At 42.1% G+C, this 12,888-nt stretch overlaps 1 protein-coding gene across 1 annotated transcript in view; it reads right to left on the bottom strand.

Moving 5' to 3' along the window:
• The window catches only part of samd10b (sterile alpha motif domain containing 10b), a 123,596-nt gene that overhangs the window by 16,056 nt on the left and 94,652 nt on the right, over positions 1 to 12,888 (bottom strand). The window contains exon 4 of the mRNA XM_041205399.1: positions 9,192 to 9,332. Coding sequence (XP_041061333.1) covers positions 9,192 to 9,332 — 141 coding nt within the window. The remainder of the gene's footprint in view (positions 1 to 9,191; positions 9,333 to 12,888) is intronic.

Genomic DNA, 12,888 nt, shown 5'->3' on the forward strand with positions numbered 1-12,888 from the left:
ATGGACGGGATGAGGACAATGATGGTGTGTGTGAAAAGTGAATGGTGATGTCCCTTGCACTGGCAGTGAGTGAGGGCCCTGTGCATGTGTGATGGGTTTGTGAGTGTGTGGGTTGGGAGTGATGAGAAGAGTGACTTATCCTGGTGGAACGGAGGAGATGATTCATCCTTTTGTGGCACTGGGTGGCTGTCCTCCTCTGCAGGGCATTCGCGCAGCCAACTACCTCCCAAGCCGGGTTGGTGACATTGCTACCCATCCTGCAGCCAGAGCTGGGGTAGAGAAAATCCCGTTAGGTCTCCACAGCTTCCAGCAGTGGCTTGAGAGATCCATCATTGAAGCGGAGGGGGGGGGCAGTCTTTTTGTCTTTGCTGGCCATGTCTCCTGGACAGCAGTGGTGATGAGTTGGTGGTGATGAGTGCTTTGCTGGCGGCTGCCTTTAAAAAGATGGTGGCCGGCGTGATGCAACAGTGGGGTGATGGCGAGCGGGCGAATGAGAGCCCGCCTGCCATGGAACTGGCGTGTTTCACGGGAATGCAAAAATAATGAGACGGGTTCGGAAGATCAGGCATGAAAACCCGCCATTTTCGTGATAGGTAGTCCTCCATTTTACCCACTTGTTACCACACTTAGTGTAATTCTGGGAAAATTCCACCCATTATCTTTTTTTTATATATCTTCTTAAAGTTGTACCCTTAATTATCATAGATGCAGTGCTCTCAACATTGTATGGCTTACATATTATCCCTCTCTCATTCTATTGCACTGGCCAGAATCTTACGCTCGTCGGGCATGTGCAACATAGGCATGAAACACGTGCTGAGAAAGCCTCAGTGCTGCTGGTATGGGGTGGGTCGAGCGGGAAGAGGACGGGCACCGAGAAAAGTGAGGGCGTGGGTGAGCGCTTCTCGTGAACTCTGAAGGCAGACAGCTGCTGCGGAACTGCCTCAGGGAGCTGCAGATCTGAACAGATTAAACGAGAAGAATAAAGTGCAGTAAACTGTGTCTATGCAACACATTCCAGCACCTGACAGCAGAATTCAGAAAACATCAGTCCCCAGATATCTTCTTTTATTATATTTTATCCCGTATTATTCATCCCGCCCTGGATTGAGGTCTCAGTGAAAACGTGAATGCTGCCTGGCCGACTGGCCCGTCAGTCAACCGTAAACAAATGGGCATCGAAAAATCAATTACAACTGCTCCCTTACTAACAAAGAATTAGACTTCCTGGATGCTTCCTCAAATTTGGCAGGTTTCGTTTTAAAGTCCTCTTTGCTGACCTTTTTAATCCTGGAAATGGCTTGTTGATTGTTGAATCTTTTTTCCCACCACAAAATATCACATGCTGAAAACTGGAAAGCTGCAGGATAAACTTCACAAATGTCCTGCTATGGCAGAACGGGAAATCATACAGGCAACTCACCATCCCTCCCACCCCCAACAACCCCAACAAATGCAAGTGTCCCTGCCAGAAGCATTTTTTTTTTACTTTCTGCATGTGGAATTAAAATTCCAGCACTGTCAATTTTCCCATTATTTAAGTAAGCACTTTAGAAAATTTATACTGAAGCACTGAACAAGGATTGAACACAAGGTTAAGTTCAGTGATCCTGCTTTCCTCACAGGTAGCCATGCAGTAAGATAGGAATACAAAATCACAGTGCCAATTCTCTGGCCCATGTTCTCTTCAAGCACTGCTCACTAAGCTCATGAAGCTCACCCAATGGGACATTATCATTAATGATAAATGATCATTTATAAACGATAACTGGACTGCAATAGTGGACCAATCTCTCAATGGTGCAGAGCCAGGAGCATGCATACGCAGAAAGCAACCAATTTGTCTCAACTGATTGAATCTAAATCAAAAAGATTTGAGTGATTTAAACACTTCAGATGCATGATTGCAGCTTATAATTAAAATGGACCAAATTTATGGATGGGGCAGAGAAGCACAACCTGAACAGTTCTTCAGTGCTTCAGACTTATTCAAACAATGACTCCTTCTCAAGTGGTTTACATTCCTGGTAATTGACTTTGGCACATCTACACTATCAATGCTGATAATTATGAGTAATTTCCCGCAAGTATTTAAATAATTGCTGTGGAAACATGTCTGCCATCTAATTCCATTCCCCAAACTTATTCAAGCACGAAAATACATCAAATGATACAAACACCTAGCACCGTAAAACATTTCAGAATGCATTATAAAAAAGTAGAATCTGAGTTAGTCACTTTAAAACAGTGGCCCAAATGCTATCTCTTATATAGCATAAACATCCTTACTGTATTAAAACAACCTTCCAGAGACCCTTTGAGAGAAAAAAATACCTCACCTCTGGCTTAAAAGCGAGATCTCTTATTTTTAAGTTGTGTCCCCTAGTTCTAGTCTCTCCCACAAGAGGAAATATCTGTCTGGTATCCACTCTATCAAGTCTCCTCAGGATCTTCTGTGTTTCAATAAGATCACCTTCAATCTTCTAACCTCCAGTGGGTACAGGCCCAACCTGTTCAATTTTTCTTCATAAGATAAGCCCATGAGTTGAGTAAACCTTCTCTGAGCTGCTTCTAATGCAATTATATCCTTTCACAAATAAGAGGACCAAAACTGTACACAGTACTCCAGGTTTGGTCTCACAAAGGTCCTGTCCAACTGCAGTAAAACTTCCCTACTTTTATATTTAACTCTCCTTGCAATAAATGTCAACATTCAATTTGCCTGCTTAATCTCTTGCTGTACCTGCATATTAACTTTGTGATTCATGTACATGGACATCCCTTTGTAGCACTGAATTGTGCAATTTGTCTCCACTTTTCTACTTTTCTACTTTTCTTGCCAATGGAAGCCAAATTGTTCATGTGTGTTTTGCTTATAAAATTAATGGGGTGAATTTTACACTCAGGACCACTGCCTCTCCTTGTTTATGTAAAATCCAGCATGATGATGACTGGTTGCTAACCCGACATCTTCATGCCAGTCTCCAATAATATGGAAGTTGGGCAAGTACCAAAGTTGGCAGCCCGTCCGGCATTTAAAAAAAAACTAATTAAGGGCCAGTTCGGTTGATAACAAGTCAATAGACTTGTATTGTATGTTTCCCATGCCATTTATCGGTGGGTGCATGAGAAAAACGTTCAGAGGGAGTCATGCCGGTCATGAGGAGGCATTGCAAAGATGGATGAAAAGGCTGCAAGCAAGATTATGGCTGAGTCAGGGAAGAGTACCTAGAGATAGGTGTAAAGTGAATTTTATGCATCCCAGTACTGGACCCTGAGGTCGGTGTCCCATTGGGCATACTACATTCCAGAGGAGGCTCCTCCTAGAGTAAGGAGGAGAGGACAAGTAGGAGAAGGAGGAGAGTTGTTGTCCAAGGACAGATATACCACGTGGACAAAGAAAATGTGGAACCTGCTGCTGCGCATGAGCCTGCGGAGGGGAGACAGCAGCAGCTGGTACCTCAATGTAGAGGTACCAAATGAGGCCCATCAGAAGGGCCCACATTGGCACAAACTCCCTTAAAAACATGAAGTCAGTCCAAATCAAAACCAGCACATCACAATCATGAAACATGAATGCAGCCAGAACTGCAAGTGCAAAGAACAGTTATTTATTGACAAAATAAATCAAAACATTTCAGATCTAATAACACAAAGCAATCACCCTTGTGAACTCATGTATGAGAATGAGGTGTTTTCTGCAGCTTTTCTTCAGAAACAGGCTGTTGACCATCATGCTCCTTTTCCAGGGGTGAATTGGGAGGCATCCTCTGTTCACCTGAGGCCATGAGGGCCCAATGCGGTGGGGGTCTCCTGCACAGTGGTAGGAGGCTCATCTGTCGCCATGGAACTCTGAGGCATTTATGTCACTGACAGAGGGGTGGAGGAGGGGCTGTACCCATCAGAAACACCCTGAGAGGTGCCCCCTGTTGGCAGCAGCACCTGCACATCCACCACCATGAGGTCCATTTGGCCCTCCCTGATTTCCTGAGAGGAACCATAACATGGCTGTTACTCCAGGCACTTTGTTATCCTCTCACCCTGGTTCTGGACACCAGAGTTCAGATACAAGGCAATGGAATGCATGTCAGAACACATACCCAGTGTCCCATCAGTGAGTGGCTGGGTTGGGTCCTCCATGACAGTTGCCAGTCTCTCGAAGGAGGAAGCCAAGTGTCCTGAAGAGTAAATGATCACAATGCTCATAGTCTGGATGCTCTCTTCCACTTTCCATGTCAGTACGTGCAATCTCTCTGGCATCTCTTCAACATCTTCATGTACCTTGCACTGCACGTCCAGCATTTGGCACCTGACGACAACTCCAAAGGCTCATCATCAGCCTGGGGCTCAGAGCATCTAGGTCGTCTCCGGCACTCTTCTGACTGCCAGAGGCCTGCTCTAACTCAAGTCTCCAACAGTTTGTCTTGTGACTGCGATATGATTGCACCAGCATGTGGATCCATTAGAAGTGCCTCGCACATACCCACCGAGGTGCTGAGGTGTGCATACCTGCATTGGTGCTAGATGTAGAGGAAGGAAGTGACACTGCAACCTTCGAGGCTTTCTCCTCCCCCTCAGAGGTTAACATTGGTCCCTCAGGGATAGTGGCTGCAGCTGCTGATGTTTCACCTGTGGGGGAAACAAACAAGGGGTATGAAGGGCACCATCATTATTTGAGATGGCTGAAGAGAGACACAAAAACACACACCAGTACCACTGGGAGATGGTAGCCACCGTTTAAACCTCAGCCCCTTCAACACTGAGGCACACATTTTTACCTAAACGCTGCAAGCCTCCAAAGTCCAAAACCATCAATGCTACCTCCCTGCCACCTTCCCTCCTCCACTGCAACACCCCCCCCCCAACCCACTACCCCTCCACCCTCCCCCACCTCCCCACCCAACCACCATCCCCTTCAACACTATCTTTGCAGGAGAGGGCTACATGCCTTTGGAATCTCACCACTCCAGGACCGTCCTCCAACCTCGCCTTTCCCAACAGTGAGGCTCCACTATTTCGCTGCCAGCTCCAGAACTTCCTCCTCCAAAGAGGTGAAAATTGACAAGTTGGGTTGACCACCTCAGGTCCAGACCCTCTCTCGGGCATTATGTGCCCTTTTCTCCTGCAAATAAAAAGGGAACATAGTAATGAATCTGCTGTGGAAAAATCATGCTTTCATCTGTGTGTCCAACATGTCCTTTGCCGGACAACATTTCTCAATGATCCTTGCTAGCTACACATGTTGCACTTCATAAGCACCTTACAGCACCTTCCAATCCCATGACCTCTACCATCTAGAAGGACAAGGGCAGCAGATGCATGGGAACACCACCATGTGCAAGTTCCCCTCCAAGCCACTCACCACCCTGACTTGGAAATATATCACTGTCGTTGGGTCAAAATCCTGGAACTCCCTTCCTAACAGCACTGTGGGTGTACCAATGCCACATGGACTGCAGCGGTTCAAGAAGGCAGCTCAGCACCACCTTCTCAAGGGCAACTAGGGATAGGCAATAAATGCTGGCCCAGCCAGCGAAGCCCACATCCCATGAATGAAATAAAAAAAATAAGCAACGCCCCCACCCCATCCTTGTGCCAAATCCCCCGTGGCCTTGCAGAGTTGCACGTTTACTTCACACTTCCTTGTGTACTTGGTCAAGACACATTTGACACAATCTCACTCTCAGGTCCTTCCATGATGGTCCATTTGCAAAATGACTACACACTCATTCTGGCAAAGGTATTGAGATTTTTACGGCACTGCAGCCTTGTCCTGTAGACAACTCCTGGCTGCTCACTGCCTCTGCAACCTCCATCCAGGCTGCTTTGGTCTGACTAGGAGGTCTCCTCTTCCCACCAGTAGGCATGAGGACCTTCTGCCAATCACTCACAGCCTTGAGGAGGACTCACAGGGAGTCATCATCAAACCGTGAGGCTGTCCTTGGTCTCAGCCCCTCAGCAGCTGGTTCCTCTATTCTCTCCACCATATGGTGACATTACAGCCTCTGTGAAGAGACAAAGAGTTTTAAAGGATAGAATTTAGTCTTTTCCCAAACATGTGTTATTCGTAAGGGGAATGGGACAGGTGTGGTCAAAAGTTCTTTCCTCCCTGGCAAGGATCCGGAATGAGACACTGCTGACACATAGTCACCAAAATTTAAAACAAGCTCTTACCTGCTGCTGCTCCAATAATTTAATTGATTTACAAGTCTGCTTGGTCCAAACTTCAGCCTCCGCACCAATAATTTGCAGATACCAATCCGTGCCAGGGTGTTTTTAAATGGGTGGCCTTGACCGACTTTCGGTTCATGGCTTGACACCCCCTCTTCCTGGACACCCCACCCTGGAACCCTGAGTGGGCACGCTGCCCACCCTTCCCTCACCTAGTTCGCTGGCTTCCTGCTGGACAGCCATTAATTGGCAACAAATGTTTTATTTGATGTCTTTAAAAGGTGATGGCAGGAGTCAGTGAACCATGCACTTCCAGAGTGGATTACCACCTCCCAATAACAAGTGTAAAATTCACCTCAATATGATGTATATTTATTGTATTTTCCATGAAATTACTTCTCCAAATATATTTCCTTATTTTTCTGGTTTAGCAGGTGTCAATTGATTCTCCATTACTGGTTATAGAGTACCCTCAAGTGTTATCATTTACCCAACAGGCGCATGGCAATGCCCTTGGTACCAATGGAAAAGTTAAGTTTCCTGCATTTTAACAATGATCTAAATATATACTTATCTTTAGCAATTTTATCCCAACATATCCAGGTTTTCTCCTCCTGATATTCTCCCAATTTGATACTACAAGTAGAACTGAAAACTCTAAAAGAAACATGTCTTTTGAAATGGCAGTAGCAATGACTAGTGTTTCTTACATGAAGCCCCACAGTGACATATAAAGAATTATAACGCAAGGCATCCATTTCCCTGGTGTAGAAGTGTTAGCCTGCAATTATTAGAAAATGGATTTGAAAACCTATGCAAATGCTTTTCATAGTTAATGTACTTTTTGAGTTGAAATGGTAATGGATGATATTAGTAATTAGTATGAAATTTCTCTGTCTCATTCAACAAAGACAAATAGGAGGAAAATCAAACAAATGCATTAAATACTAATGTTACATGGCAATCTAGTTGATTCTTTCACATTATTTTATCCAATAAATTTCTCAATACTGTATTATTGGTGTTTATATTTTTGGATATATGCATCAAAACATATGGATTGCACTGAAAATAAATTATTTAATTTTATAACAATCCTTTCCAAATTGATTGGTGTTTCCTGCTTTCAATAAATTCATATTTTAAATTTCTATGTCTGCATATTTATCAATATTCTTTATTTTTTTTAATATTGTTGCCTATTATACTTGTTTTGGACTTGGAAATACAAATATTATATGAAACATATGCGCAAATAGGAAGTGAGTCACAAGGACTTTGTGGGTTAGGCGGTTGGGGCTCATAGAGTATCTATGACCCAAAGACTGCAATTAAGGAATAGCATCAAACAAAAACTCTTGTTAATTCAAAGCTGGGCAACAGTATTTAGTGCTGCAATGAGTTGTTGAAAGGCAATTTGTATACCCCAGTGTATTAAGGCTTTTTCAATCAAGAATACAAATTGGGATTCTTACAGAAAATCAGTAACTCTATGAAATTTGAGTATCCTTACAGGAATTGAGACATTTAAGACTTTGTAATCCCCATTTTCCACTTCAATATATTCTTTTAGGATTGATTCCGTTTGGACTGATTCCTACCTGTGGATAATATTGTCCTGCAAAAAAATTGCATTATTTTCAACGTTTACTTTAAAAACTGGAAAATCTAATTTAAATGAAACCTGATCAATCACCTGACCACTTTCAGGCTTCTCACAATAGTGCTTCATAAACTAATATACCAATGTATCCCACAAAAACTTTCGGGGAAAAATTATCCCCCCATCAGGGGGATTCTGCGGGGGTGGGCAGGAGCAGGCCAATTAAGGCCCGCCCATCGTGACGCGTGCCCGGAAGCACTGTGCACTCCATGTGTGGGTAGGGGGTATTCCCTGAGTGGTTCCCTGTGTTCTTTCACACACGCGCGCGAAAGAGCGCAGAGATCTCCCTGAGGCACCTCCGTGCCTCAGGGAGATCTGTTTGACATGTGTAAGTTTAAATAAAGGAAGGAAAAAACTTTTGAAACATGTCCCCTCATGTGACACTGTCGCATGAGCTGGGACATGTCAAAGAATTAATGTAAAAATTTTTATTACATTTTGAAACACTTCATGAAGCCTCATCCTGCCCGTGGATGAAGTTTCATGAAAAATGCAAAGGCCACCTGGGCTCTTCGCCTGCCCTGCCAACCTTAAGGTTGGACGGGCAGCTCATTTAATTGAGTTAATGACTACTTAATTGGCCTTAATAGGCCTTTGACAGATTGATAGGCTGGGCTTGTTTCCACTGGAGTTTAGAAGAGTGAGGGGTGACTTGATTGAAGTATATAAGATTCTGAATGGCCTTGACAAGGTGAAAAGGTTTCCTCTTGTGGGTGAGTCCAGAACTGGGGGCACTGCTTTAAAATTAGGTGTCGCCTTTTTAGGGCAGAGATGAGGAGAAATTTTATTTCTCAGAGGGTTGTGCAACTTTGGAACTCTCTGCCTCAGAAGGTGGTGGAAGCGGGGTCATTGAATAGATTCTTGTTAGGCAAGGGAATATAAGGTTATCGGGGTAGTTGGGAAAGTGGAATTTGAAACACAAACAGATCAGCCATGATCTTGTTGAATGGGGGAGCAGGCTTGAGGGGCTGAATGGCCAACTTCTGCTCCTATTTCGTATGTTCATATGGTTGTAAATATTTGACCTATTTGTAGACCTTCATTCATCTGCTATTTAACAGAGGACTAACCCAATCATTTAAATGAGTTAATACCCTAGATAAAATAATAGTGAGAAATGTTGTAGGAGCCTATAAGTATTCATCAGCTAAAACAGACAACAGTAATTTCAAGCTTCTTGTGTAACGTAAATTGAAAATATTGCATTATTTGAATCTCATGCCCAGCCTACCTACAGTGAATTTACATGGCAGAATCATTGGTCCTCAAATCTGCTCGGGATCTCACTAAGTTCACTACAAAAAGCGAATGTGAAAATGTAAAGGTGATAATGTTTGCATCATGGAACCAATTTTACCTTGTCTAAGTAGTTGTAGGTTTCTCACTTCCTCTCGTACCTGCAGCTGAAGAACCTGCTGAAGTACCTCTTGCCTTTGACCTTCTTGCAATATTCCCATGCGTTCCAGCTTTTCACCATTTAGCCTAAGAAGTGCCCGACCTGAGAAGAGGGTCAATTTTTAAATATCTGGAATTTGTAGATTTTACACAATACAGATACATAACATTTTCCCTTTATTATTACTGTCCATTTTTTACTGTCAGCAGGAAATGAAGCAAATGAGGTATATAAAATAGAAAATATTATGTTTTTACTGAATTAAGTTTTATTTGCTTCTATTAAGTACAGCAGGAACCATGGTAAATCTGGAAAAACTCACCAATACAAAACTGCCCAACAAGAAAATACTATATTTGTAAATATAAATGAAATAATTGCTCAATAAGTGCATAAAACCATCAAGACGTCATGAATAATAGCTCTGACATGAGCGACTGTTCTGTTGTGTTTCATTAGTTACTTATTCACTCAGACATACTGTCTGTCCTTGCCTTGCAGCATTTTAATCTAGTAAAGAAGACAGGAATCAATTCAATTTCCTTCAGAATGACAGGACATGTCCTTGCAGTGACTTATACCGATATCTATACACTCCTGTCAATACAAACTTGCTATTAATGATCACCAGAATCAAAATGAAACCATTCTAGGATGCAAAGCTGTTCACAAATTTGATTTGTTGTTCAATGTCTCATTATTCTATGCTGCAGGAGGAGTATATCTCAAATAACATTTCAATTTCTCTTCAAATATCCTAAACTGCATGTGAAATTAAATAAAATACTAGGACCTGTTCAAAATGCTGGAAATACTCAGCACATCTAGGAATATCTGTAGAGAGAGAAACAGAGTTAACGTTTCAAGTCAATGACCTTTCATCAACATTTTCTATTCTTATTTCTGATTTTCTGCTTCCGAAGTATTTCACTTTTGTATTCATATCTGCTGAACTTCAGAGGCATTATTTCCAATACTTTGTAACAATTATTTAGGAACTGACATATTTGGAAGGCAGTTAAAGCAAAGTGAAATAGTAATCCCAATGCACCTCAGGCTAGTTGTGGTTAAAAATATTCCAGGTAAAGGGTGGCCAAGAGTCAACACTCTTGGCTGAGCTTGTCAAGAAATTTCAGTGTGTTAAGTGGAGCAGCAGAAGATCAATATTAGAGGAAATGTTGGGTTGGTATGATGGCTGCCTACTATCTCTGTTAGGTTACTTCTTAGCTGACCTAACGGTGCTATAAGCAGGATTGTGTTGCAGCAAGGTTCAAAAGTGGAAAAGTATCCTTTTATCTGGAACTACTTATCAGATTCAGCAAAGTAAAGTCATTCAAAATATATTTTGTAAAGGGGCAAGAAAAGTTTCAATTACCCAAAACCTGTCCTATAATGGAGAAGGTATAAAAGGTTATATGCATGTTACCATAAGAAACTTTGTATCACAAATTTGAGTCAGCCAGCTTCAGTAGCATCAGTCGCTCTTGTAAGTGTTCTGAGTGCTGTACTTTTATGGAAATTGACTCCACTTGTATGGCAGTATAACCAGGCATTGTAACAATAGGACCTGCCTGGTGAACTGAGCAAGATATTCATGTTTCTTGCATGCATGTTTCTTCAGTCTCTCTGAAGGCTGAGGAGCAACCACTTGGTGAGACAAAGCTAGATATGAATTGAAAAGCCGCTTTATTTCGCAGTAAGGTGAGCATACAGAATAGCAGTAATGATTATGTTTTCTTAATTCAATCAGTACAATTTATCTTCAGAACAACAAACAAAGTATGCTTTTTCATATCAATGAAATGAAGCGTCTTGCTTGACATAAACAAGGTAACCTCTAATTGTCTTCCAGCATTTCTGACTTCTCAGTCATCCACCTACTAAATTCCTAATCTCTGTCATGTTGCTGTGGTGAGGCAGTGGCATATTAAGGGAGGGACAGGCACAAAGAAAAGAAAGGCTTGCAATCTCAGATCGTCTCAAAGCACTTCACTGCCAATTAAGCACTTTTGAAGTGTAGTCACTGTTGTGCTATGATGTGCATACATACCTTTAAGGGACTTAAACTTGCTTAACTTGCCATCGTTCACTACCACATTGTCACAGGATGTGATGTAGTCCCAAGCCTTGCAATCAGTCTGCAAGCAGCAGGGTAGAGATCAGACTTACCATACTTAGCCTCCCAGTGGAAATTATCTGTATATAGTCTTATTTTAAAATAAATAACATACATTATTGTTTCATCAATCCTTGTGTATGATTGGTGAGTTTCCTTCAAAGAGAAAAAGAACATAACATGGTGACAAGGTGGCAGCATGTTTTTTGAAGACGACTAAAAAAATACAAGCCACAACTCTTCATAAACAACAAAAGAAAAGAGCTGGTGTGAAAGCAAAACAACTATCAAGACTCACTGTGTGTAAGGATTCTGCAGTTCTGTAGGGATTCCACACATGGTACTTCTGTTCTGGGATTGCATCCCCTCCCCCCTCCTCCCCCACCTCCAGCCTGCAGACATAGGATGCCAGTAAGATTTTTCAGATTTGGGAGAGCTTAAATATTAAAAGTCTGTCGTTTGTAAAACTTAAGCAGGAACAGAAATTAAATAACAGAGCCTGGAGATTCTCACTGTAAGCAGAACTCACTGCCAGGATAGAGTCTATCATTGTGACTTTTCAGGAAGTTAAAATACTGCAGACCGAGCTAAGATGTAGAATCAGTCCAGTAACAGTTCCTAGCAGCCAAGAAGAAGCCTGTAAGTTTTTGTTTCACTGTTCGCCTTCAGCTGTGAAGTCTGCAGCCATTTTCCCACCTAAATCACTGCTTTGTTGGTGCAATATAGCATTAAACCCAGGAAAAATCAGAAAGAACTTAACAGCACCACCATTTCAGTCAAGCAGCAACTTATGACCAGCTAAGGCAGTGGCCACTAAAGATACTGCAACTTAGAGCTAAATTGACTCCAAAAGAAATGGAAGAAACTTGCATAGCTGGCAAAAGCTCCAAATAGCACTAAAAATCCTGCAAGAAAGCTAAAAGATGACCACAAAATTTCCAACACTCAATTGGAAGGCAACAGATCTCCTATCTGGATTTACTTTGTTCCAACAACATGTCATGTTGTGTTTTTTGGAGCTCAATATTTTGCAGCCAGATAAACAACCCATTAAAATTAAAATTGCTATAGATAATGAAGGCCTCCTTCATTATCAAATTGGTTACAAATTTTAGAACACTTTAGGCCTGTCCAAAGACCTTCCCAAAAATCCAGATAAAATATGGTCAACACTCATAAGATCAATTAAAAGTGAAGCTTAACTTCAGAATATACCATCTGGAATTCATGCCTTTTAGGCAATAACTGATAGAGACCAGCAATCAATTCATAAGTGGATGCAGAGACAAGGGGCATGATTGCGACTTCATGATATTTGAGATAGCCGACAGAATAATCAAGCTTATGATAAGATCTACCCTAATGGAAGTGTTCCATAAAGACCTCTTGGACCTACCTAAAGGTTACACAATGGAAGCATTACTACAAGCTGGATGCAAGTATGGAGCCAAACTGCTGAGTAGACAGAGTATACAGGCTTTGCATAATTTGTCCACCGTTGACACGATAGCTAATACAGCCAAATCTAGTAAACAATGTGGG

The sequence above is a fragment of the Carcharodon carcharias genome, chromosome 14, assembly GCF_017639515.1.
Source record: "Carcharodon carcharias isolate sCarCar2 chromosome 14, sCarCar2.pri, whole genome shotgun sequence".
NCBI lineage: Eukaryota > Metazoa > Chordata > Chondrichthyes > Lamniformes > Lamnidae > Carcharodon > Carcharodon carcharias.